The sequence below is a fragment of the Ovis aries genome, chromosome 21 (genome assembly GCF_016772045.2).
Source record: "Ovis aries strain OAR_USU_Benz2616 breed Rambouillet chromosome 21, ARS-UI_Ramb_v3.0, whole genome shotgun sequence".
Classification (NCBI taxonomy): domain Eukaryota; kingdom Metazoa; phylum Chordata; class Mammalia; order Artiodactyla; family Bovidae; genus Ovis; species Ovis aries.
This window is the reverse complement of record NC_056074.1, coordinates 5,336,711-5,364,427: the sequence shown is the minus strand read 5'-3', so window position 1 is coordinate 5,364,427 and position 27,717 is coordinate 5,336,711. Positions and strand designations below refer to the sequence as shown.

General features: G+C 39.3%; 1 protein-coding gene across 1 annotated transcript; it reads right to left on the bottom strand.

The window, feature by feature from the left end:
* Nucleotides 1-1,242: 1,242 nt before the first annotated feature.
* Nucleotides 1,243-7,123, bottom strand: LOC101121468 (tripartite motif-containing protein 64-like). The gene is made up of 5 exons (XM_015103036.2): nucleotides 6,713-7,123; nucleotides 6,120-6,215; nucleotides 5,284-5,527; nucleotides 2,757-2,870; nucleotides 1,243-1,727 (listed from the first exon to the last, which is right to left on the bottom strand). The coding sequence occupies exons 1-5, from the start codon at nucleotides 7,121-7,123 to the stop codon at nucleotides 1,243-1,245; spliced, it is 1,350 nt and encodes a 449-aa protein (XP_014958522.2).
* Nucleotides 7,124-27,717: the final 20,594 nt, after the last annotated feature.

Sequence of the window (27,717 nt, the reverse complement as noted above, 5' to 3'; positions counted from 1 at the left end):
CTAACATGTCCTGTGACATGCCAACATGAACTGCAAATACCCAAGATGATGTTTCTTAAAGTTACCTCTAGATTAATTTGATAAACTTGAGGTACATTTCAATAGGCTTCCCAGGTGACTCAGTGGTAAAGAATCCTTCTGGTAAGCAGTAGACACAGGAGATGCGGGTTTGATCCCTGGGTTGGGAAGATTCTCTGGAGGAGGAAACGTCAACCCACTGCTATATTCTTGCCTGAAAAATCCCATGGTAAAGGAGCCTGGTGGGCAAGGCTACACTGTACAATGATATTTTACTTTTATCTAGTTTGTTTCACTTTTTCTATTTCATGTTCAGTCCTCCCATTTCATTTGGTTTACGTTTTCCAGTTTCTCCATCTCTTCCTCCTTTTTTTTTTATGTTCTTTCTGAAGACTTTATCAAGTACAGTCAAAAAGCTTTTGGATTCATATATATATATAGTATGCATTATATATATATTTTAGAAAACATAAATTTTTGCTTAACTAAAAAATTTATGGCATTTTGATTCCATTTATTTGACAATATGAATAGAATTTTGGATTTCTAATTTAAAATATGGATATCCAACAAGCAACAAAGGCTTAGTGTATAGCACAGAGACATTGTAGTCAATGTCTTATAATAATCTATAATGGAAAATAGCCTGAAAAATAATATTTGTATATATGTATAACTGAATCATGTTGGTATGCACCTGAAAGACTGCAAGTCAACTATACTTCAATAATATATATATACATGCTAAAAAAAAAATCCATGAGGAATAAAACTAGATTGAGGTGACATCAGAAGAGGGAGGGGCAATGGGGAGTAAATGTTGATGGGCATTGATTTCTCTCTGGGGTGATGGATATATCCTTGAATTACATAGCTCTGGTTCCATAAATTTTTGTATATTAAAAAAGTAACTGGGTTACATACTTTAAATAGGCTAATCTTTATGAAATGTAACATTTATTTTAATAAAACCATCATTTAAGAAAGGAAAGCAATCTATTTTATTCTATGAGATACTCCATAATAAATTTTTGTGTTAAACTTTATTAACAAATTTATACATTCAACATGATTAAGCCATTTTATAAACATACAATCATTATGTTTATTAAATTGCAGTGTGCTCGGATAAAGTCAGGTATCATTCTGTGACCTTGCATGAGGTTTAAGATAACAACTTCCTCAGGGAAGAATTTCAAAACTATGGTCAGGGAACTAGACAATTCATGGAGACCTAAGGCAAAGGAAAGGCTTCAGAGGGGAGGAGATGGAGAAAGGAAGGAAACTGTATATGAGGGATCCTCTAGAAACATCATAGAAGCTCACAGCTCCATTGTCATAATCCAGAAAAACTCCAATCTTACCCAGAGGCCTTTTTACAAACTGAACTAAGGGTGGGGAGTTGGTGAAGAGACTATACTCGTCATTCACCTTTTCAGAAAACAGAAGAAATGCTTCTTCATAATTAATATGGATAATAGTATCACTTGTCAAGATATCTTTACTGACCCCCAGAATCCAGCTGGAGAAGTGTGTCACTTCCAGCTCCCAGTAGTGCCTCCCGGAGCTGAAAGCCTGAGCTCCCCAGGCCACAAAGCTCGCCCCACCATCGAGCTGTCTGGACATGCCGTGGGGGTCATCTCCTGACATCACACTTGCATCATCAAGGCTCACATGGTGAATGGTGGTCTGAGTCAGAACATTATCCACTGTAGAAAGAGAAAAAACTGGGTTAGCAAGTGGGATTTCTGTGTCTCTGAGAGGCAGAGGGTCTCTACTCCCTGCCTTTTTTCATTTTTCCTCCTCCAAGGAAACACAAAACAAAGCAAAGGGAGTTCAAACTGGCTCTACGATGAAGAACAATAGTTATCACTATCTCTACAGCATATATAATGCCCCAAATCATACAGAAAAAACAAACAAAACCAAGATGCATCATAAACTGTGTGAAGTCTCTAATGTCTGTCTCTTGACAGTTTATATCAGGGCTCACCTAAAATATGTTTTACCTTTGTTTAGAAAACTTTCCTTGTGTTCTTTGTCTTTAATATTATTTAATAGATAGATGACACTTTGCTGTCAAGTGAAAATTTATTGGGGTGTATTCTCTACCTATTACATTCTCAAAGGTCCAAACATTTGAAAGAAATCCATAAATGAATAGTTTGGAAGCTTCTGAAAGGATGTTCTGGCCAACCATGTTCACATATCTCTTGCCTTTCAGTTGTCCTGAGATTGCTCTAAGAGCATTACAGTTATTCAGCATAAGCCAATTTTAATCTGTTTTGTCAATTAGTCCTTATTTTAGGAATAATAAATATTCTCTGTACAATACATAACAAATGCATATGAAATGCAGAACATGTTAAAAACCAGAAATGCAACGATTAACCTTTCAAGAGTGAAATAACCAGAATAAACACAATGTTGATGGCTACTCATGAAACTAAATATTCTCTTTATAACAACATGAGCGTCCTGGTTGTTCTACTATTGCTTCACTTATGTCAGTTGTAACTTAATGTATGCATCTGGCTTTGTATTTTCAGTAAACTACAGGTGGCTAAGTTCAACTTTGACTTTTGTAATCTGACGACACGGGCAGAAAAGATGTTACCACTTCAGGAAGTTAAGTACTACCATCATTTCAGAAAAAAATAAAATAACAATAGAAGAAGGTTCCTTCTTGGGAAGCTCTAATGAAGCATAGTCCTGATCACCACAGGGCTGACCCTTACCTCTGAATTTGTTTAGCATGTCTAGGATTCCAGCAACAGGCCAGCAAGTGAGCTCTGGGTTCACTGGCTGAGGCTTCTGCATCTGTGCCAAGTCGGCCCTGAAACAAATGACATCTAGTACATTTCAAGGCCAAAGTCTAATCACACAACCATCGTATAAAAGCAAATTTTAACCCAAGACATTTTGTTAGTTACATATACAATATATTCTACACAGTTGGGAATATAAAAACATTACCATATTTTTTACTAAATATAAGTTGTATAAAATTTCAGCTTCCCCATTGTTCTCAAATATTAGTCCAGTTTTCCACTCATCGAACCTCATTCCCTTTCTCTATTCCATCTCAGATAATGAAAGATCCTGGGCATTTTACAGAAGGAAAAAATTCAGCCTAAGCCTTTGAGATTAGTCAAGCAAGGATGCATTCAGTGTCTACAAGGAAGAGTTCGTTGATCCAGACCTGTTTGCTCTTGTCAGACCAGCAAGGGATTCCAATTCCAACCTGGTTACCTTGGTCTGAAAGTCTAACTTAGTGCACAGCAGAAAGCCACTTCCTCTGAGGTCCTGCCTACAAGGGAGCTTACAATGATGGAACAGGCTGAGTCACTGCTACTCCTCCGAACAAAAGCATACATCCTCTTCTCATTCTTAGGGAATTTGCCTCTTTCAGGCCTTTTTCACCTTCCAACTCACTAGCATAGGTGTTTCCTCTGTGATATCTTGGCAAATTCCTTCCAAAGTCTTATTGTGGTGAGGTTGGAGAAGATGGGGTGAGTGGGTGAAACCAAGTCCAGCATGTCAGAATGTTTTCAGGTATATTTGATTTCAGCCAAATGAAAAGGAAACTTCTGAGATCAAGGATCAGAAGGCCTGGAAATTATTTGAAATATAATAGAAACTAGCCAAAAAGATGATATTGATAATCCATATATGAAGGTTCTGCACCTATGGATTCACATGTGGATTCAACTTGTAAATTCTTAGTTGCTTACTTATGTACTTATTTACTTATATATTTATGTATTTTAGGAGAAGTCCTTGTTGGACCTGCTATTTTACATTAATTTTAAATATAGCAGTGTGTACATGTCAATCCCAAATTCCCAGTCTACCTATTCCTCCATCCTTACTCCTGGTTTTGAATGAAAAATTTGGAGAAAAAAATTCCAGAAAGTAAAACTTGAAAATTCCACGTACCAGGGAACTTTTTGAATAATATTCAATTTGCCTTGTGTATGTTTGCTGTTATAAGTAGTCTAGAGATGACAAAGTGTAAGGGAGCATGCTTGTAAGTTAACTGCAAATACTAAGGCATTTTGTATAAGGCATCCTGCATCCTGGAATTTAGATATTGGGGAGGACCTAAAAACAATCTTCCATGGTACCAAGGAATGACTAGGTCTCCATTTCATCAAAAAGAGAACAACTTTTCCAGAAATAAAAAACTCATTAGTGTATACTCACATTTCCAATACATTTCCCATGGCCTGCAAAGAGAAAAAAAAAGATCATGTTAATCATGAGACTTCTGTCTTTTTGCATCTTCTTCTCTCTCTCTCTCTCTTTTTTTTTCTTTCGGAGAAGGCAATGGCACCCCACTCCAGTACTCTTGCCTGGAAAATCCCATGGACAGAGGAGCCTGGTAGGCTGCAGTCCATGGAGTCGCTAAAAGTCAGACATGACTGAGTGACTTCACTTTGACTTTTCACTTTCATGCATTGGAAAAGGAAATGGCAACCCACTCTAGTATTCTTGCCTGGAGAATCCCAAGGATGGGGGTGCCTGGTGGGCTGCCATCTATGGGGTCACACAGAGTCGGACATGACTGAAGCGACTTAGCAGTAGCAGTCTTTATTTTTTATTCAATAAGATACTGTTTTGCTAATTCTCTTTTAAGAAACAGTCAGAAGGCATCATAACTGAGCTTAAACTAAAATATGATGGGCTTCCTCAGGGCACATTAAGGAAGGAAAGGAGCCATGAAGAGTATATAATGATGTAGCAACATCCAGGATTCCAATGTCACTCATTGCCCAGTGCTATTCCCTAGGACAGAGCTCACCATCTATGAAAGCAATAAACCAAAACAGGGAACCATATAAAATGAATTATAGAGTGCATGGAAATTGATGACTAGTTCGAACAATCTTGCTGAGACATAAAGCAAAAGCTCAGTATCTTCAGAAAATTTGGGATAGCAGGGAGTGACAAGGGTTTAGGGGAATGCATATTTAGATTTACTCCATGAAAGTTAACATTCTCCTGGTCATAGAATTTTGCTGACTTTGGAAACTTATCTGGATAGTACCCCTCATCACACTAAAAAAAAAGTCTTATTTTAGCTAGGAAATGGGCAAAAAATCTTCTAAACGTTACCAGGATATGATAAAATAGGGGATTGGACAAATACAATAATGGGGGTCAAGGAAAAACCTTTCTTAGCTGAAAGTAATAGTATATGCAGGGAACATTCAGTGTCACAGCAGCTCGTCTAGAAGAGTGCTTTTTTCTCTGAGAATAAACCCTCCTCTCTCACCTGGAGCAGCTCCGTGTCCGGCTTTTGGCACATCTCCGTCAGCTCTCTGTACATTTCTTTCAGTCTTTCTTTGTACTGAGTCATTCTGAACACACTCTCCTTGAGTTGTAGACAAATTTCCTTGGCTTCTTTCTTCAGGGCCTCCAGATGCAGTTTCTCCTCCTCCTGGAGCAATGGATGCCTCCTCTGATATTCAAATTTAATCATCACCTTCCTTAGGGTCACATATTTCTGAGGGCGTAGTGGATTCAAAGCATTGCTTATGCTCATATTCAAAACAAAACTCAAATAACATTTCTTTGATGTCATCAGAAAAGCTCTTGGCAAACTTTTTGCCTCACACATCAAAGGTCCTGTATCTGCTGGTCCTTCCTGTCCATGCATTCTCTGAGTTCCTAGTATCTTTCTTTGCTTGAATCAAGCCATCTGAGGGGTCCCCAGCTCTCTCTCTAGGAGGATTCTCTAAGGTTCTTACTCTATCCATTATTTCCTCTCTGACATGAATCTTACCTCTTATACTACTCCTCTATTCATCTCTTCTACTTCAGTAGTCACACTTAGTGAAATGTGTCTTATACTTCGTTTCTGAAAAGCTGTATTCAAATCTTCAAAATTTGGCCTAGGAACACTTTTCATGCTGTGGTTTTCCCTTGTACTAGCATCCTTGAACTAGCATGTATTGGCCTGTTTCAATTGTGATCACTGATAGGTCATTTGAAACCTCACAATTTCCAGGGAAGAGACCAATGGGAACTTAAACGGACCAAACAGCAAGAATTTTATCAATATCTATACAAATAAATAGTAACCTTTTTATTCTTACCTTAAATGACCGAGTTTTTTTAGCTTCCTGATTCAGAGTCAGTTGCATTTCTTCTCTCATTTTCCATAAAGAGCTCATTCTTTTCAGAAATTTTCCCTGCAAAATAGTCATGGGATTTAGTGACATGGAAGATGATGCCATAAATTTCATATCCTTATTCATGAGCAAAGGTAGTTGTTGGTTACACAGAAACCTTGAGTTAGAATGCTGTGGTCAGATTTTCCCTGATTAATCTGAATCTAACACTTGAATGTGATAGTGACAGAAGTGTATAGTAGAGAACAGGGGAAACCTTACAGATAACAAAATCCATACCCTAATAAATTGAGACTTACACATTTATATAGTTTGATTAAGAAAGCCTCAAGCTCCCATCAGAAGCCTGTGGCCCTGGTGCCACCCGCCCCAGGATGCTGCATTTCCACTCGTATGGACATTTGGGCAACAACACTGAAAGGACACATTATATGTGAGGATCCACATTCAGAACTCCCCCCTCCACTATCTCCATCCCATCACCATCATAGCATCCTCGTCTTTCTCTCTGACTTAGGAGCCTCTAGATCCCAAACTGCTTGAGAGGCATCACCTACCCGGGACTCCTCAGCAGCCCTGTGTATCGGACTGTGGCTATGAGCTATGTGCTCAGGGAGTTCAGAGCAGGGCTCACAGAGCAGGGTCTGGTCAGCCTCACAGAAGAGGCCTTTGGCTTCCTGGTGTGTCACACAGATCTGCTCCTCAGAGCTGTGGTTGTGGTCAGCTCTGGCCTGTCTGGCAAGGGAAGCCAGCCTCTTGAGGACAATATTGGTTTTGAAATCAGGCCTGTCTGATAGTCCCCTGCACTCAGGGCAGCTCCTTGGAGTCTGGCCTTCTTCCCAGCAAAAGCTCAGACAGGGATGGCAGAAGCTGTGCCCACAGTCTATGGTGACGGGGTCCAGGAAGCAGTTCATGCAGATGGAGCAGGTGAGTTCCCTCTGGAAGACCTGCAGTGTGTCTGAATCCATGTTTCTGAAAATTAGAGACAAATGAGAGGGTAAGAGAAAAAGCTATTCTTATGCTGTGATCAGGGAAAATAAAGCCTTTGGCACAGTCCTGTTTTGAACTCTATCTCATTTCCACACTTTCTTACCCCTAGTCTAAACCTGTGTGCTGAGTCGCTCAGTCATGGTCAACTCTCCTGGGGTTCTCTATCCATTGGGCTCTCCAACCAAGAAAACCAGAGTGGGTTGCCTGGTCTTTCTGCAGGACATCTTTCCTACCCAGGGATTGAACCCATGTCTCTTACACGTCCTGCATTTGCAGGTGGGTTCTTTACCACTATCACCACCTGGACTTCCCTGATGGCTCAGTGGGTAAAGAATCTGCCAGGAGTGCAGGAGACATAGGAGACATGGGTTCGAGCCCTGGGTCAGGAAGTTCCCCTGGAGAAGGAAATGGCAATCCACTCCAGCACGCTTGTCTGGGAAATCCCATAGACCTAGGAGCCTGGTGTCCTACAGTCGAGTTGGACATGACTGAATGACTAAGCACAATCACAATAGAAACCTAGAAATGCTGGCTACAGACCGGTTGGGTTCGTGCTATAATAAAAAAGATGAAATTAGATAAGAGAGTCACTAGCAACTTTTTTTGTTTAAAGTAAACATGATTGTAAATGTTAGGATGACTCCAGAGTTAATGCGGTCAGGTGACTGGTACAAAAGAACATATATAACCTCAGTCTGTCTCTCTCTCTCCATCTCTTCCTGCTTGGAACCCACACTAGCACTCACTTTGTCTCTGTGCTAATGTTCCCTATTCCTTCTGCCTTCGAAGTGACATATGTGCTTTTCTAAAGACAAAAAAAAAAAAAAAAGTTTATGAATAATGTAAACTTAATGTAATCAATGTTGGTTTTGACTTTAAGGTGCTAAATATGTAAATAGGTCAGTGTTTCCTTATGACTTAAATAACAAACTACTCCTTTCAAAGTAAAAAGAAAAAGCCAAACAAACAAAACTTGTCATTGCTAGTTCAGGAAAACGTTTTTACCTGGAGTCAGTTCAGATGACCAGAGCATGTCATATTTTGAACTGATGAACGTTCCCACTATAACAATAGTTAGTAAAAAGAGTCAGTTGTTTAATAAAAGCAAAGAAATTAGTTTCAATATACACAAGGATTTCCTCTCTACCCTGGAAATTCCAGATATTTTGTTAATGGAAGCAGCATCAGGTTCTTTGTTTTCTGAGACTTCCCTCTCTTTCCACTTCATGCTTTTGGAGTCCTTACTGGCTGATTAGATCTATCCTGAACACTTTTCACTTGTGCACTGCAAAGTGAGGGTTCCAAAATGATAGCAAATGTGACCATTTCAAGGAGGTTTTCTGATTATTTCACCCATTTAACTCATGTTCATCTGTGTGAAGGATATGAAATATATACATTATGTTGAACATTTTAGGAGTACTATGTGTTTTATAAGTACTTGGGTCTCTAGAAAACTCTTTTAAGACTTAAGAACCTCTAGTAACATAAGGTCATGAAATAATGGTGATTAAATAGCTTAACATTAGAGATATCAATATATTAAAATTGATTTATTAAGTTATTTAAAATTTTGATGTCAATTTTAAAACCTAAAACTACTTGTTTTCTTGGACAATACCTATGCAGGTAAGTAAGTAAATGGAAAGTGTTTGGATAAGAGAAAGTGAGCATGAATATATACGTTCAGTTATTATACATTGTGACTAAATGTTTGCTTTAAATATATGATTCCTGTTTTCTTACCTGTCTATAAGAAATTGAATAGAAGAGGCTACATCTTTCCAAGGTTGAGAATTTGGGTCTGGTCATGAAAAGAGACAGAAAGAAAAACTTTTGCTAATTATATTAGTACAACATCAACTTTAAGATGCCTTTCCAAAAAAGCTTGACAGGAAAGCCATAGTGTACAGATCTATTTATTGTAAAAATTGTTAAGAGATTTATGGAATTCTGATAGATGACCATAATTTTCAACAGTATAGAACCTAAAGCCTTTGACTGAAACGTGCATCAATTGAGGAGATAGCTGATGAACAGGGAGAAAGTATAAAGAAAACATGTGTAGAATGGGTTAGAAACTGGCCAAGAATTCTTTAAGAAAATAACTTTTATATTAATGACATCAGTGATCATGATATTATTAAAATAATAGGAGAAACTAATGGGCTTCCCAAGTGGCTCTGTGATAAAAAAAATAAGCTTGCCTATGCAGGATATGGAGGTTCGATCCCTTGGTCACAAAGATCCACTGGAGAAGGAAGTGGCAATCCATTGCAGTATTCTTGCCTGGGAAATCCCATGGACAGGGGAGCCTGGTGGGCTAGTCCATGGTGTCTCAAGGAGTAGGACATGACTTAGTGACTCAACAACAACAGGAGAAGACTGTTGTTTTGTTTATTTTTTTATAAATATTTCTAGGTATTGGATTAACTCTTTTTATATGAATTAACTATTTCAATTTTCTCAACCACATTCACTAATTTTCTATTTTTACCCACATGTTATAGGGAAGCTACTTGACATAGTGAGGGTAAAAGAAGTTACTTATTTACAAATTCAGCAGGGAATAAACGCTTGATGCAGTGTTCACATATAGATAGTACTGATAGAAAACAGTTACATTTCTGTCTGCAACTACCATTAAAGTTTCATTTTTAAGTGAGCATAGCAGAATTTCATTGTACCTTGATAAGAACTCACCTTTGGGTACACTTGATGAAATGTAGTTGATGAAATTCTACTCCTGTTCAGTAAGTAGCTATTAAATTCAGGTCAGCACTTAGGTGTTCACCTCCTTCTGGCAGGAACCTTCAAAATTCTCCTCAGTGCAACAAACTCGAATCTGGACAGCTCTGGATGCTGAAGAAGAGTGCAATTGCATCTTCAGGGAATGCTCTATATATTGTCTGAAGACCACACCCATTTCCTCCAAGTGATATGGTTATCAGCCCTATGAAAAGGTGTAGGTGAACATGATTAGATTTTTGCACAGTTGAAAGCATTTTTATTTGCTAATGATTGAAGTCAAACCTTTGAAATCTACTTAATTCAATTTCTACATTGCAATCTCTGCTAAAAAGTCATATCTTACATTTACAGTTGCAATCCATGAAGTTGTTTCAGTTCAGTTCAGTTCATTTCAGTCTCTCAGTAGTGTCCGACTCTTTGCGACCCCATGAATTGCAGCACGCCAGGCCTCCCTGTCCATCACCAACTCCATGAGTTCACTCAGACTCACATCCATCCAGCCTGTGATGCCATCCAGCCATGGCATCCTCTGTTGTCCCCTTCTCCTCCTGCCCCCAATCCCTCCCAGCATCAGAGTCTTTTCCAATGAGTCAACTCTTCACATGAGGTGGCCAAAGTATTGGAGTTTCAGCTTTAGCATCATTCCTTCCAAAGAAATCCCAGGGTTGATCTCCTTCAGAATGGACTGGTTGGATCTCCTTGCAGTCCAAGGGACTCTCAAGAGTCTTCTCCAACACTACAGTTCAAAAGCATCAATTCTGTGGCACTCAGCCTTCTTCACAGTCCAACTGTCACATCCATACATGACCACAGGAAAAACCATAGCCTTGACTAGATGGACCTCTGTTGGCAAAGTAATGTCTCTGCATTTGAATATGCTATCTAGGATGGTCATAACTTTTCTTCCAAGGAGTAAGCGTCTTTTAATTTCATGGCTGCAGTCACCATCTGCTGTGATTTTGGAGCCCCCCAAAATAAAGTCTGACACTGTTTCCACTGTTTCCCCATCTATTTCCCATGAAGTGATGGGACCGGATGCCATGATCTTAGTTTTCCGAATGTTGAGCTTTAAGCCAACTTTTTCACTCTCCACTTTCACTTTCATCAAGAGGCTTTTTAGTTCCTCTTCAGTTTCTGCCATAAGGGTGGTGTCATCTGCATATCTGAGGTTATTGATATTTCTCCCGGCAATCTTGATTCCAGCTGTGCTTCTTGGACAGTAACAAACTTCCAAACATGAATTTAATATCTCTATTTAATGAACTATATTATAGTTCTAATTCCAGATGACAATTATATCTATTACTTTGGGTCAGAATCCCTTAGAAGAAATGGAGCAGGCCTCATCATCCATAAAATAGTCTGAAATGCAGTATATGGGTGCAATCTTAAAAAGGACAGAATGGTATCATTCATTTCCAAGGCAAACCATTCAGCATGCCATAAATTCAAGTCTATGTCCCAACCACTGAGGCCAGAAAAACTGAAGTTGACCCATTCTATGAACTACAACACCTCCAGATGTTCAGCTGGATTTCACAAAGGCAGAGGAACCAGAGATCCAATTGCCAGTAATCTTTGATTCCTCCGTGATCAACAATCCTTTGATCACGGAGGAATCAAAGGAGTTACAGAAAAACATCTACTTTTGCTTCATTGACTACACTAAAGCTTTCAATGTGTGGATCACAGTGAATTGTGGAAAATTCTTAGGAGATCAGAGTACCAGACTACCTTACCTGTCTCTTGAGAAACCTGGATGTGGGCCAAGAAGGAACAGTTAGAACTGGACATGGAAAAATAGACCCGTTCCAGTTTGGGAAAGGAGTATGACAAAGATGTGTATTGTCATCCATGGTTATTTAATTTATATGCAGATTATGTCATGCAAAATGTCGGGCTGGATGAATCACAAGCCAGAATCAAGATTGCCAGGAGAATTGTCAATATATCTCATCCACTTGGACAGTAACAAACTTCCAAACATGAATTTAATATCTCCATTTAATGAACTATATTATAGTTCTAATTCCAGATGACAATTATGTCTATTGCTTTGGGTCAGAATCCCTTAGAACTGCAGAAAGTGAAAAGGAATTTGTCTTTTGATGACAGTGAAAAAGGAGAGTGGAAAGGCTGGCTTGAAATTCAGCATTAAAAACACTAAGATTATGGCATCTGGTCCCATCACTTCATGGCAAATAACAGAGGAGAAAGTGGAAGCAGTGATTGATTTTATTTTCTTGGGCTCCAAATTCACCTTGGAAGGTGACTGCAGCCACGAAATTTAAAAAAAAAAAAAAAAAAAAAAAAACAAGCGAAAACACTTGTTTCTTAGAAGAAAATGTGTGACAAAGCTTTTTGTAGATAGTGTATTGAAAAGCAGAGACATCACCTTGCTGACAAAGGTCCAAATAGTCAAAGCTATGCTTTTTTCAATAGTCACGTATGTGGATGTGAGAGTTGGACCATAAAGAAGATTGAGCTTGTTATTGAGCCCTGGTTTGAATTCCCTGTGCCATACAGCAAATACCAATTGGCTATATATTTTACATATGGTCATGTATATTTCCATGTTATTCTTTCCATACATCCCACCCACATCCTAGAGGGGCAGGATGGGAGGGAAGTTGGGAGAGGTGCTTAAGTGGGTGGGGACATGGGTAAATCTATAGCTGATTCATGTTGATATTTGGTAGAAACCAACAAAATACTATAAAGTAATTATCCTGCAATTAAAATAAATAAATTTAAAAAAAGGAAAAAGCTGAGTACCCAGTGGAAGAATTGATGCTTTTGAACTGTGATCATGGAAAAGACCCTTGAGAGTCCCTTGGACACAAGGAGATCAAACCATTAGTCCTAAAGGAAATCAACCCTGAGTATTCATTGGAAGGACTGATGCTGAAGCTGAAACTCCAATACTTTGGCCACCTGATGTGGAGAACCGACTCACTGGAAAAGACTTTGATGCTGGGAAAAAAGTTGAGAAAGCTAATTTCAAAAAAGTTATGAAGTCTGATTTTGGCAAACATTCTTTGGTCTAATCAGTAATCATTCCAAGCTAGGTTTACTTTTGACCATGTTGAGTTTGGGCTTCCCTAGTGGGGAATATATAGAGAGAGATTGGAAAGAGTTTTAATCCAGTTAGTGTTGACTGGATTTACTCAAGAGAACTGCACTAATCTAATCAGGGAGGAGCATCAAGGATCCTGATAGTCAAGCATCTCGTATGCAATGCTTCTTTTCAGAGATGTTCTGAGTTGGCTGGACCATGGAAAACTCTGAAAGCTACAACTGCTGACCGTCCCCCCCCCCCACTGCCCGAGGGTGCAGATAACTCCTGACATGATGGGGTTGATTTTCCTGCCCACATGATGAGACCAAATCTAAAATTTTTGGTGAGTAAAGAGTTCTGAGTAGATAGATTTCCATTTTTTCCCCACAAAAATTAAAAAATATATATTTTAATTCAGTAGTAACAGGCTTAAGAATTTCTCAAACAGGAGGTGGTCCTAAGATGGTGGAGGAATAGGATGGGGAGACCACTTTCTCCCTCACAAATTCATCAAAAGAACATTTAAACACTGAGTAAATTCCACAAAACAACTTCTGAATGCCAGAAGAGAACATCGGGCACCCAGAAAAGCAGCCCACTCTCTTTGAAAGGAGGTAGGAAAAAATATAAAAGATAAAAAGAGAGGCAAAAGAGGTAGGGACTGAGCTCCATCCCAGGAAGGGAGTCTTAAAAAAGAAAGTTTCTGAATACCAGGAAACACTCTCACTGCCGAGTCTGTGGCGAGCCCTGGAAACTCAGAGGGCAACATAACCAGGAGGAAAAATAAATAAGTAATTAAAACCCACAGATTACGTGCCCAATGGTAACTCCCAGCGGAGAAGCAGCACAGATGCATGCATCCCCTAGTAGCAAGTGGGGGTTGGGCAGGGAGGCTTAGAGTAAGGACCCGCCTGAATGCCCCGAGGGCAATCTGAGGGAACTAACTTGAGACAGCAAAGGAGACTGTGGGATAGCTACCCTGGGAAAAGGTGAAAAGCCCTAACCTAAGACACCATCAGAACCACTCACAGAACAAAGGACAGAGTAGAGCTAGCCGGCTGTGGACCAGCCCATCCCCCACCAGAGACAGGAAGGCTAGAGCAGTCAGAGCCAGAAAGGGGCAACTGCGTCCCCAGAGAGGCATCATCTATCAAACTGGAAGCAGGCTTCGTTGCTAACCAAGACTTCATGGGATTCTCGACGGTTGACATTTGCCTGAGAAGGTGTGTTGGTTGTACACCCAGAAAATCGAGCAGCAGGGACGGGGGAGGTAATAAGTCACAGCGACCGCGCTTACCAAACACATGGTCACCTGAGCTGCTCAGACCTGGGAGGGCACAAAACGCAGGCCCAACTGAGTCTGCGCCTCTGAGGGCTACCCGAATACCTGAACCAGAGTGGAATAGACCTGGGAAGTGCATACAGCCCAGGGACGGCCTCAGACAGTTCCCGGCAGGGCAACCTAGACCTGAGCAGTGTAGACAGGGAAAGCACATACGCCATGAGCGGGGGCAAACCCAATGCGGCCAAGACAGAGTGAGTACTCCTCTCAGATGCCAGTGTTATTTGTTTCCAGCATCCCTCCCTCCCCACAGCACGACTGAACAATTGAGCCTAAAAAAGTGTCCACCACCGCTCCCTTGTGTCAGGGCGGAAATTAGACACTGAAGAGACCAGCAAACAGAAGAAGCTAAAACAGAGGAAATCACCTTGTAAGTGACAGATGGAGAAGTCTTGAGGCTACTGTAAAAATAAGACTGAGAACCAGCGGCAGGAGGCTTAAGTCCAAATCCTGAGAACACCAGAGAACTCCTGACTCCAGGGAACATTAATCAATAGGAGCTCATAAAATGCCTCCATACTACACTGAAACAAAGTACCACCCAAGGGTCAACAAGTTCCAGAGCAAGACATACCATGCAAATTCTCCAGCAACACAAGAACATAGCCCTGAGCTTCAATATACACGCTGCCCAAAGTCACTACAAACCCACTGACATCTCATAACTAACTCGTTACTGGCCACTTCATTGCACTCTAGAGAGAAGAAATCTGGATCCACCCACCAGAACACCGACACAAACTTCCCTAACCAGGAAACCTTGACAAGCCGCCCATCCAATGCCACCCAAGGTAAGGAAACTCCACAATAAAGAGAACTCCACAAACTGCCAGAATACATAAAGGCCACTCCAAACACAGGAATATAAGAAAGATGAAGAAGCAGAGAAATACCCAGCAGGTAAAGGAACAGGATAAATGCCCGCCAAACCAAACAAAAGAGGAAGAGATAGGGAATCTACCTGATAAAGAATTCCAAATAATGAGTGTGAAAATGATCAAAAATCTTGAAAATAAAATGGAGTTACAGATAAATAGCCTGGAGACAAGGATTGAGAAGATGCAAGAAAGGTTTAACAAGGACCCTGGTGGCTCAGAGGTTAAAGCGTCTGCCTCCAATGCGAGAGACCTCGGTTCAACTCCTGGGTCGGGAAGATTCCCTGGAGAAGGAAATGGCAATGCACTCCAGTGTTCTTGCCTGGAGAATGACATGGATGGAAGAGCCTGGTAGGCTACAGTCCACCTGGTCAAAAGAGTAGGACACGGCTGAGTGACTTCACTTCACTTCACTTCACTTTAGAAGAAATAGAAAAGAGTCAATATATAATGAATAATGCATTAAGTGAGATAAAAAGCACTCTGGAGAGAACCCACAGTAAAATAAAGGAGGCAGAAGATAGGATAAGTGAGGTGGAAGGTAGAATGGTAGAAATAAATGAATCAGAGAGGAAAAAGAAAAATGAATTAAAAGAAATGAGGACAATCTCAGAGACCTCTGGGACAATGTTAAACACCCCAACATTCGAATCATAGGAGTCCCAGAAGAAGAAGACAAAAAGAAAGACTATGAGAAAATATTTGAGGAGATAATAGTTGAAAACTTCCCTAAAATGGGGAAAGAAATAATCATCCAAGTCCAAGAAACCCAGAGAGTCCCAAACAGGATAAACCTAAGGTGAAACGTCCCAAGACACATATTAATCAAATTAACAAAGATCAAACACAAGGAACAAATATTAAAAGCATCAAGGGAAAAATAACACACAAGGGGATTCCCATAAGGATAACAGCTGATCTTTCAATAGAAACTCTTCAAGCCAGGAGGGAATGGCAGGATATACTTAAAGTGATGAAAAAAAAAAAAGCTGCAGCCCAGATTACAGTACCCAGCAAGGATCTCATTCAAACATGAAGGAGAAATCAAAAGCTTTACAGACAAGCAAAAGCTGAGAGAATTCAGCACCACCAAACCAGCTCTCAAACAAATGCTAAAGGATCTTCTCTAGACAGGAAACACAGAAAGGGTGTATAAACTCAAACCCAAAACAATAAAGTAAATGGCAATGGGATCATACTTATCAATAATTACTTTAAATGTAAATGGATTGAATGCCTCAGCCAAAAGGCAAAGACTGGCTGAATGGATTAAAGAAAAAAACAACACAACCCTATATACGTTGTCTACAAGAGACCCACCTCAAAACAAGGGACACATACAGACTGAAAGTGAAGGGCTGGAAAAAGATATACCACGCAAATAGAGACCAAAAAAAAAAAAAAAAAAAAAAAAGCAGGAGTAGCAATACTTATATCAGATAAAATAGACTTTAAAACAAAGGCTATGAAAAGAAACAAAAAAGGACACTACATAATGATCAAAGGATCAATCCAAGAAGAAGATATAACAATTATAAATATATATGTACCCAACATAGGAGCACCGCAATATGTAAGACCAATGCTAACAAGTATGAAAGGGGAAATTAACAATAACACAATAATAGTGGGAGACTTTAATACCCCACTCACACCCATGGATAGATCAACTAAACGGAAAATTAACAAGGAAACACAAACTTTAAATGATACAATAGACTAGTTAGACCTAATTGATATCTATAGGACATTTCAGCCCAAAACAATGAATTTCACCTTTTTCTCAAGCACACTCGGAAACTTCTCCAGGATAGATCACATCCTGGGGCATAAATCTAGCCTTGGTAAATTCAACAAAATTGAAATCATTCCAAGCTTCTTTTCTGACCACAATGCAAGTAAGATTAGATCTCAATTACAGGGGAAAAACTAATAAAAACTCCAACATATGGAGGCTGAACAACACGCTGCTGAATAACCAACAAATCACAGAAGAAATTTAAAAAAAATCAAAATATGCATAAAAACAAATGAAAATGAAAACACAACAACCCAAAACCTGTGAGACACTATAAAAGCAGTGCTAAGGGGAAAGTTCATAGCAATACAGGCATACCTCAAGAAACAAGGAAAAAGTCAAATAAATAACCTAACTAAACACCTAAAGCGACTAGAAAAGGAAGAAATGAAGAACCCCAGGGTTAGTAGAAGGAAAGAAATTATAAAAATTAAGGCAGAAATATATGCAAAAGAAACAAAAGAGACCATAGCAAAAATCAACAAAGTCAAAAGCTGGTTCTTTGAGAGGATACATAAAATTGACAAACCACTAGGCAGACTCATCAAGAAACAAAGAGAGAAAAATCAAATCAATAAAATTAGAAATGAAAATGGAGAGATCACAACAGACAACACAGAAATACAAAGGATCATAAGAGACTACTATCAGCAATTACATGCCAATAAAATGGACAAATTGGAAGAAATGGAGAAATTCTTAGAAAAGTACAACTTTCCAAAACTGAACCAGGAAGAAATAGAAAATCTTAACAGACCCATCACAAGCATGTAAATTGAAACTGTAATCAGAAATCTCCCAGCAAACAAAAGCCCAGGTCCAGATGGCTTCAGAGCTGAATTCTACCAAAAATTTAGAGAAGAGCTAACACCTATCCTACTCAAACTCTTCCAGAAAATTGGAGAGGAAGGGAAACTTCCAAACTCATTCTATGAGGCCACCAAAACCAGAAAAAGATGCCACACAAAAAGAAAACTACATGCCAATATCACTGATGAACATAGGTGCAAAAATCCTTAACAAAATTCTAGCAATCAGAATCCAAGAACACATTGAAAAGATACATCATGATCAAGTGGGCTTTATCCCAGGGATGCAAGGATTCTTCAATATCCACAAATCAATCAATGTAATTCACCGCATTAACAAATGAAAAAATAAAAGCCATATGATTATCTCAATAGATGCAGAGAAAGCCTTTGACAAAATTCAACATCCATTTATGGTAAAAACCCTCCAGCAAGCAGGAATAGAAGGAACATACCTCAACATAATAAAAGCTATATATGACAAACCCACAGCCAACATTATCCTCAATGGTGGAAACTTGAAAGCATTTTCCCTAAAGTCAGGAACAAGACAAGGGCGCCCACTCTCACCACTACTATTCAACATAGTCTGGAAGTTTTGGCCACAGCAATCAGAGCAGTAAAAGAAATAAAAGGAATCCAAATTGGAAAAGAAGAAGTAAAACTCTCACTGTTTGCAGATGACATGATCCTCTACATAGAAAACCCTAAAGACTCCACCAGAAAATTACTAGAGTAATCAATGAATATAGTAAAGTTGCAGGATATAAAATCAACACACAGAAATCCCTTGTATTCTTATATACTAATAATGAGAAAGTAGAAAAAGAAATTAAGGAAAAAATTCCATTCACCATTGAAACGAAAAGAATACAATACTTAGGAATATATCTACCTAAAGAAGCTAAAGACCTATATATAGAAAACTATAAGACACTGGTGAAAGAAATCAAAGAGGACACTATTAGATGGAGAAATATACCGTGTTCATGGATCGGAAGAATCAATATAGTGAAAATGAGTATATGTTCCAAAGCAATCTATAGATTCAATGCAATCCCTATCAAGCTACCAGCGTTATTTTTCACAGAGCTAGAACAAATAATTTCAAGATTTGTATGGAAATACAAAAAACCTTGAATAGCCAAAGCAATCTTGAGAAAGAAGAATGGAGCTGAAGGAATCAACCTGCCTGACTTCAGGCTTTACTACAAAGCCACAGTCATCAAGAGAGTATGGTACTGGCACAAAGGCAGAAATATAGATCAGTGGAAAAAGAATAGAAAGCCCAGAGATAGATACATGCACCTATGGACGCCTTATTTTTGACAAAGGAGGCAAGAACATACAATGGAGAAAAGACAATCTGTTTAACAAGTGGTGCTGGGAAAACTGGTCAACCACTTGTAAAAGAATGAAACTAGATCACTTTCTAACACCACACACAAAAATAAACTCAAAATGAATTAAAGATCTACATGTAAGACCAGAAACTATAAAACTCCTAGAGGAGAACATAGGCAAAACACTCTCCGACATAAATCACAGCAGGATCCTCTATGATCCCTCCCCCCGCCCCCAGAATACTGGAAATAAAAGCAAAAATAAACGAATGTGACTTAATTAAAATTAAAACCTTCTGCACAACAAAGGAAACTATAAGCAAGGTGAAAGAGAGACTTCAGAATGGGAGAAAATAATAGCAAATGAAGCAACTGACAAACAACTAATCTTAAGAATATACAAGCAACTTATGCAGCTCAATTCCAGAAAAATAAATGACCCAATCAAAAACTGGGCCAAAGAACTAAAGAGACTTTTCTCCAAAGAAGACATACAGATGGCTAACAAACACATGAAAAGATGCTCAACATCACTCATTATCAGAGAAATGCAAATCAAGACCACAATGAGGTACCATTTCATGCCAGTCAGGATGGCTGCTATCCAAAAGTCTACAAGCAATAAATGCTGGAGAGGGTGTGGAGAAAAGGGAACCCTCTTACACTGTTGGTGGGAATGCAAACTAGTATAGCCACTATGGAGAACAGTGTGGAGATTCCTTAAAAAATTGCAAATAGAACTTCCTTATGCCCCAGCCATCCCACTGCTGGGCATACACACCAAGGAAACCAGAATTGAAAGAGACACCTGTACCCCAATGTTCACCACAGCACTGTTTATAATAGCCAGGACATGGAAGCAACCTAGATGTCCATTAGCAGATGAATGGATAAGAAAGCTGTGGTGCATATCCACAATGTAGTATTACTCAGCCATTAGAAAGAATCCATTTGGATCAGTTCTAATGAAGTAGATGAAAGTGGAGCCTATTATACAGAGTGAAATAAGCCAGAAAGAAAAACACCAATACAATATACTAACACATATATATGGAATTTAGAAAGATGGTAACAATAATCCTGTATGTGAGACAGTAAGAGACATAGATGTATAGAACAGTTTTTTGGACTCTATGGGAGAGGGCGAGGGTGTGATGATTTGGAAGAATGGCATTGAAACATGTATAATATCATATGTGAAATGAATCACCAGTCCAGGTTCGATGCATGATACAAGGTGCTTGGGGCTGATGCACTGGGATGACCCAGAGGGATAGTATAGGGAGTGAGGTGGGAGGAGTGTTCAGGATGGGGAACACATGTATACTCGTGGTGGATTCATATTGATGTATGGCAAAACCAATACAATATTGTAAAGTAAAAAAAAAAAAGAAAGAAAGAAAGAAAAAAAAAGAAATATTCCCTGGGGAATTTCTAGAAAAGAATACTGTAAAACTTGCTCAATAATGATGTACATGAGTTGCAAATATACCTATGCTTTATATACTTTATAATATTTCCAACCAGGAGAAACTCCCACCTTAGTTACAGGAGATGAGCGTACAATGTCATAGGAGTCAAAGATGTGAACTTCAGGTAATGTATTTTCAAGCTTGGGCTCAATTCTCACCTGGAGCAGCTCCATGTCTGGTGTAGAGCACATTTTCATGAGCTCCTTGTGTATTACTCTGAGCTCTCCCTTGTTTCCAATCATTTCCTCTTGCCTTCTTGTGAACTGCTTACATATGGTTTGGCCTTCACTTATGATCCTGTCTACATAACAATCTGGAAGAAATGGCCATGCCATCTGGTAAGTTCTCCAAATCATGCCTCCACATTGATACATGTAAAACTGTTGGGAGATGGATTTCAACAGCATTAGTTTGCTCTGATTCATGCTTTCTCCCATGAAGCTATAACCATACTAAATTCACGAACTTCCTCTTCTGGAAAACCAAGTTCATTCCTCTTTCCTTCACTTATTTTATATTGTTTCTAACTAGATAAAAACCCAAACCCACCCTTTCCTTAAATCACCTTCATCTAATACATGAATTCCTGAAATTCTGGAAAAAATCTTTTCGTGAATCATTTCTTTCCTTTACCTTCTAAGAAATCTGAAAGAGCCCATGTAAGTAATTAAAATTATGAGTGATTCCTATATCATATGCAATATCCTCATTTCAACTTTAATGAGCAAATTTGTATTTCATCTAATGCCTCCTGGACTTCACAGCCTGTTTTGGCAACCATGTCACATTTTAAACTCAGTGTTGGTATTCTCAGGAAATATATTCCTAATAATCTCATTGCCTGGCCTAAACAGATATCCAGACACATAAGCCATTTAATTCTAGTGTCCTTTTCTATATTAATGGGTTTTCACTCCTCTGTAAGTTCACAGGCTCCTTCCCACATTGTTTGGAAAGTCATTCTTCTTCATCGGTGACATATTCCCTCCCAGTATTGATGGACTCTCTCACTCATCTGTCTTTCTCCTTGTTCTTTCCCCCATGAGGTTTTGTTTAACATCTCACATTTTCTTATTGTTGAATCAATATCATTCTCTAGCCAGTGAGCTATCACTTTTCACTTTGATAGGCACACTATTAAAATTGCTGTTCAAGTCTGATTTGTATCATCTGGGCTTTTGTTTTAATCAGATTGAAGTACTTTGTGGTTCCCAATGAAAGCTTTGTACTTTCTGAAATGTATTGGAGAAGGAAATGGCAAGCCACTTTAGTACTCTTGCCTGAAGAATTCCATGGACAGAGGAGCCTGGTAGTTCATGGGGTCTGCCCATAGAGGAGCCCCATTGTCCATGGGGTTGCAAAGAGTCAGACATGACTGAGCAACGAAAACACTTCAGGAATGTATGACCGACAGAAATCTGTGCCTGAAATAACCCATGGGTGTTTAAACATCTACTTGAACTTCAGAACTGGAATTGGTCTTAAACTTATAAAATTTTCCCCAAGATCTTGAATCATGTATGTGGAACCTTTCACATCACTTCATGTGTCTCCACCTTAGCACTTGCGGCACATGCTTCTAATGGGTATTTTGTCACAGTTACTGATCCACTGGATTCTAAAGTGCCTAAGAGACGTGGAATTGTTGGTTGAAATGGGGACGGAATATTTTTTTTCCCGAAGGTGTTCAACCCATTCTCTAATTTCATGGTACATGGTGATTTCAGCTCACATTATTAATGGGTAAGTTTCTAGCATGACTGCCTCAACCTGTTTCAATGAAAAATACATTCTCCTATTTACTGTCTAATGGTCAATCCCTTTGCCATTTTTCTTGAGATTTCTCTCAATTCCTTGGATCTGTTCCCATAATGATCTCATTTGGTTGGCTACCTTTTCCTGTAAAAGAATTATGAAGTTTAGCATAAGAAAGTGCAAATACATTGAGGTTTCAGAGCCCAAAGTTTTGCAGTGTACTAAGTGTCATTTGATACAGGTTCTTGAGAGAGACACTAAAGACCATGACAGGTCATCAGGTTTCCCTATTCTTCCTCACTAATGATCTGTTGTATGAAATTCTACACTGCAGAACCATACACCATTAGGTAATCATCTGTTTAGGTATGATTAATTTTCAGATAATGTGACTCCTTGTATCAGAATTTGGTCTAGTGATGCTTGTCACCTGCTAATTCTAATGTACTGGATCTTCCTTCTTTGTCCAGGATTAGGAAACCTGTATCCAAACGACTGATGTTGAAGCTGTAACTCCAATATTTTGGCCACCTGATGTGAAGAACTGACTCATTTGAAAAGATCCTGATGTTGGGAAAGATTGAAGGCAGGAGGAGAAGGGGACAACGGAGGATAAGATGGTTAGATGGCATCACTGACTAAATGGACATGAGTTTGGGTAAACTCTGGGAGTTGGTGATGGACAGGAAGGCCTGGAGTGCTGTGGTTCACGGGGATCACAAAGAGTCGGACACGACTGAGCGACTGAACTGAACTGAACTGAATCCAGTGGAAAATGCCTTTTGCACTTGAGGACAATAGAGCTGAAGATTCTTTCTTAAAATTAAGGTCCTAAAGTGCCTCTGATTAAGTGGCTCAGTGGTAAAGAATCCACCTACCAGTTCAGGAGATACAGGAGACCCAGGCTATATCCCTGGGCGGGAATATCCCCTGGAGAAGGAAATGGCAACCAGCTTCAATATTCTTACCTGGAAAATTCCATGGACAGAGGAGACTATCCCCATGGTCTACAGCCCATGGGATCTCAAAAGAGTTGGACAGGGCTGAGCCACTGAGAGTGCACCATAGTGCCTTTAGCATAATAAAATGTCATCTAAATAATTTCGGTTAGCTTCATCAGCTAGCCATTGGATACAAGTTCCCCAAATCAGATATATGGCTCTATTTTATTCACAGCTTTATTATTGATAACTAGATCTGTATGTGGCGCTCAGTAAAGAGAGAATTTAGGCATCATCATTTTAGTCTCTTATGTGTACTGTCCGCTAACTTTCAAAGTTTCTCAGAGGCATCACTCACCCAGGATTCCTCAGCAGCCTCTTCAGTGAAATGGTGTCTTGTGTAAGTCTTGTATGAGTCTTGTGCTCCTGACCTTGAGAGCAGACCAAATAGAGCAAGCTCTTGTCGGCTTCACAGAAGATCTTTGTCTGCTTGTGCGTCCCATACAGATGTTCCTCACACTTCAGGAATTGCCTGAGACTGGCTTTTCTGACAATGGACACCAGATTTTTCAGAAGAAAATTGGTTTTGAGGTTTGTCTGTCTTGATCATTGTCTGCACACTGGACAGCCGGCAGGGACTTCGGCTTGTTCCCAGAAAAGACAAAGACAGGATCTACAGAAGCTGTGCCCACAGCCTATGGTGACTGGGTCTAGAAGGAAATTCAGGCAGACGAGGCAGGTGAGCTCCTTCTGGAAGGCTTCTGGGATTTCTGAGTCCATTTTCCTGAGGGAAGAAAATCAGGATTTTATTCCTCTTCTGCAAAGACACAAACGAGCAAGCAAAATTAGACTGGGGGCGGGGGGGGGGGGGGGGGGATGTGACTCAATTGTGCAACTGCATTGGGAACAGAGAGGATGGACTTTGCTTTGAAGCAAATGGAAAACTGAGACAAAAAGACAGCTCTCAAGAGCTGTAGGAAGTCTTCAAAGCTATCAAACCAAAACTATCTACTTCTTGACCATTTCTCCCCTACCTAATGGAGAAGCTCAGTTTAGCTGAGGTCTTGTTTTCCCTTGTATAGCATGAGCTTCTGGAGTTGGATCTAAGTGATAGCTCTGTGTGGCGGGTCCTGATTGCCCTAAACAATCAATTACAATGTTCTATGTCAGTCATTGATTTATGCAAGATACTTGCCTACTTGTAGTTTCATTATTTCATCTAATTGTCAGGCACTTTCCCTTAGATGCTATTTTATTTTTTTAATCTCAATCTGAATCCATATCCCCATTTTTTTTTCCAAATCACTTTCTGAATGCATTCAGTGTTGATAGGGAGGAGACAAATCTTGACAAATTAGATACTATTCTAACCAGAATTGACTTACATAAATATACTAATTAGTTGAATTTTTCTCCCTATCCTCACTCAAGCAAGTTAAAAAAGAGAGAGGATGTTTGTATCTTCCAATCTTTAAATCTATTTTCAAGCACCCCTTTCACTTTGTAATCAGGTTAATTTTCTATATTATGGTAATAATAGTTACCAAAAAAAATTATGCTTTTTAAATTTTACTCTGTGAAAAATTGGGTCCCTGTGTCTGTACTGTTTAAGTACAAAATTGCCTAAACTGTCTCAAATTTCTAAATGTTTAGCAGTGTCATTTTTCTGCCTGCTCAGACATTCCTTCAGTTCAATTCAGTTCAGTCGCTCAGTCGTGCCTGACTCTTTGTGACCCCATGGACCGCAGCACGCCAGGCCTCCCTGTCTATCACCAACTTCTGGAGTCCTCTCAAACCCATGTCCATCAAGTTGGTGATGCCATCCCACAATCTTATCCTCGGTCGCCCCCTTCTCCTCCTGCCCTCAATCTTTCCCAGCATTAGGGTCTTTTCCAATAAGTCAGCTCTTCGCATCAGGTGGCCAAAGTATTGGAGCTTCAGCTTCAGCATCAGTCCTTCCAATGAACTGATCTCCTTTAGGATTCAGAACTGATCTCCTTTAGGATGGACTGGTTGTATCTCCTCCCAGCCCAAGAGACTCTCAAGAGTCTTCTCCAACACCACAGTTCAAAAGCATCAATTCTTCTGTGTTCAGCTTTCTTATATAGTCCAACTCTCACACCGATACATGACTAAAAATTTCAGTCAAAAATACATATTTTTGAAGGGTCAACTGGTACCTAATTTTAACAATATTTTCTGCAAATCTTTGTATGTATCATCTACTTCTGTGAAAGTGAGAGTGAAAGTGTTAGTCACTCAGTCGTGTCTGACTTTTTGCAACCCCATTGACTATATCCCACCAGACTCCTCTGTCCATAGAATTCTCAAGGCAAGAATACAGGAATGGGTTGCCATTTCCTTCTCCAGGGAATTTTTCCAACTCAAGATTAGAACCCAGATCTTCTGCATTGCAAGCATAATTTTTACCATCTGAGCCACCTGGGAAGCCCATCTAAGCCCATCTACTTCTATAATGCAAACTATTATCTCTACTGTATTTACAGACACACTCCACTTTTAGGGTAAATGATTAGGTACTACTTATAGAATCAAATAATCCAAAGAAGAGAGAGAAGCCTGGCCTGTTGCAGCCCATGTGGTCCTTAAAATGCATGAGGACAACTAAGAAAGAAATACAATCACAGAAGTAAAATGAATCCTCTTAACCATTCCCCAGTGCATGTCAAGACAAGCTAACAAAACCAGAACAGAATCATTTCACTAAGTCGGTAAAGAATGTTGTTTCATTTAAAAACCCTCATATTACTGATAAGTCAAAAATAGGAAATTTAGTTTGTTTTCACTCAGAAGAGTCCCAAGAGCTGCTCTGTGGTGAACTGTGTACTCACCTAAGGAGTTGTAGAAACAGTCTACCCTGGACAATAATATGAAGTTGGCTCAGGGATTAAGTGTTCCAAGTGTGGCCATCTCCTGATCTAGTTGAGCTCCCTCTCAGTTTTGGAAAAGATTGACTTTGGCTCCTGGAGTTTCCTTATATTGAGTCTCTGAATCCTACCCATTTGTTCATCAGTCTTCTGATGGTGCTAATGTGGATGATGAGATTTCCTGAAACAAGATAAGATTGCTCTAACATCTTGGCTTATCTTCATAAACAATCTCCACGAACACTCTATCATCAAGAGCTACTGATTGTACCATAGACCCAATCTTAAATGTACATTGATATGTGAGTTTCTGAATTTCAACAATTTTTATTTTTAACCAAAGAATTTGAAAAGATTATTTCAACACTATATAGTGAGGTTTATTTAAACATGTTCTATCATGGAGAAATAGTTTGATTTTATTGATTGATTTTTAAATTTTAAAGGAACTCTTTAAGGTAGAAACACCTGTGGCCACCACTTCAGAATGGAAATTTCTCTTGTCCTTCACCCTCATGCTCTGGATCAAGCCCCTCAGTGCCTCTGAGCAATGACAGGATGGGGGGCTCTCTGTCTGGTGCTCTCCAAGCCAACTCCAAAGGAAAGGGTCAGTAGAGAGAGACCCCAGCTCAGACATCACTTTAGGCCAATGTCATTAATAGGCTACTTTAGAACAAAATAGAAACAACAGTCACTGCATTGAAAAATTAGGATAAAAAATATTTTGAAGGGAGAGCCCATATCCTCATCTTTCTTTTCTGACATATTTCCCACTGAACAATCACATGGAGAATTCAGAGTTTTGGAAAGGGGTAGGAATCATGACCTTATCTTTAAGTTTTTCAAGACACATGTACCTTTTATACACATTTCAAGCGGCTGATGGTTCTTAGAGTTTATGAGCAAACTTTTAAAAATGACCTTGTATTGCAAAAGCACAACCACTCTTTAATGAGAGGTGACTCTTGTTAACAGTAACCCCAGGGGCCTTAATTTCCAAGTCTTAACCAAGTTTTTTTTTTTTTTTTTTTACCACCCTCCTTTCCTAAATGAAGTATGGCAATGTAGGTAATTATGACAATAATACAACCTGTTATAAATTAGTCATAAAGTCTTCTTATGGATGCTGACATGAAAGCAATTTTATTTCTCTATGTTTCTGTATTTACAAAATGATGGTAGACACAAGTGAGGTCACCAAATATAAGGTTTCCTCTTGTGGAAACACTGCACTGGATCTCCTCAGAGGAAGAGCTTGAAGACAGGATTCAGCCCAGAACTTCCTGTAGAGGATGATGTTGGTCTTGTCAGACCCTATCTAATTACTAGTCTGTCCCTCAGGCAGCAGCTAGGAAGATCAATTAGTGTAAACGCTCTAGTTTAAAATTAGGATAATGATATTACTTATTTCTGCAACCTCCATCATGGTGGTCCTTGGATTGCCTTAGTGCCTGAATGAATAATCACAGAAGATGTGTCCATGTTACAACATAGCTGCTGCCCTCACTCCCTGCTTTGTCATCTAGCTCTTCCAAATTGG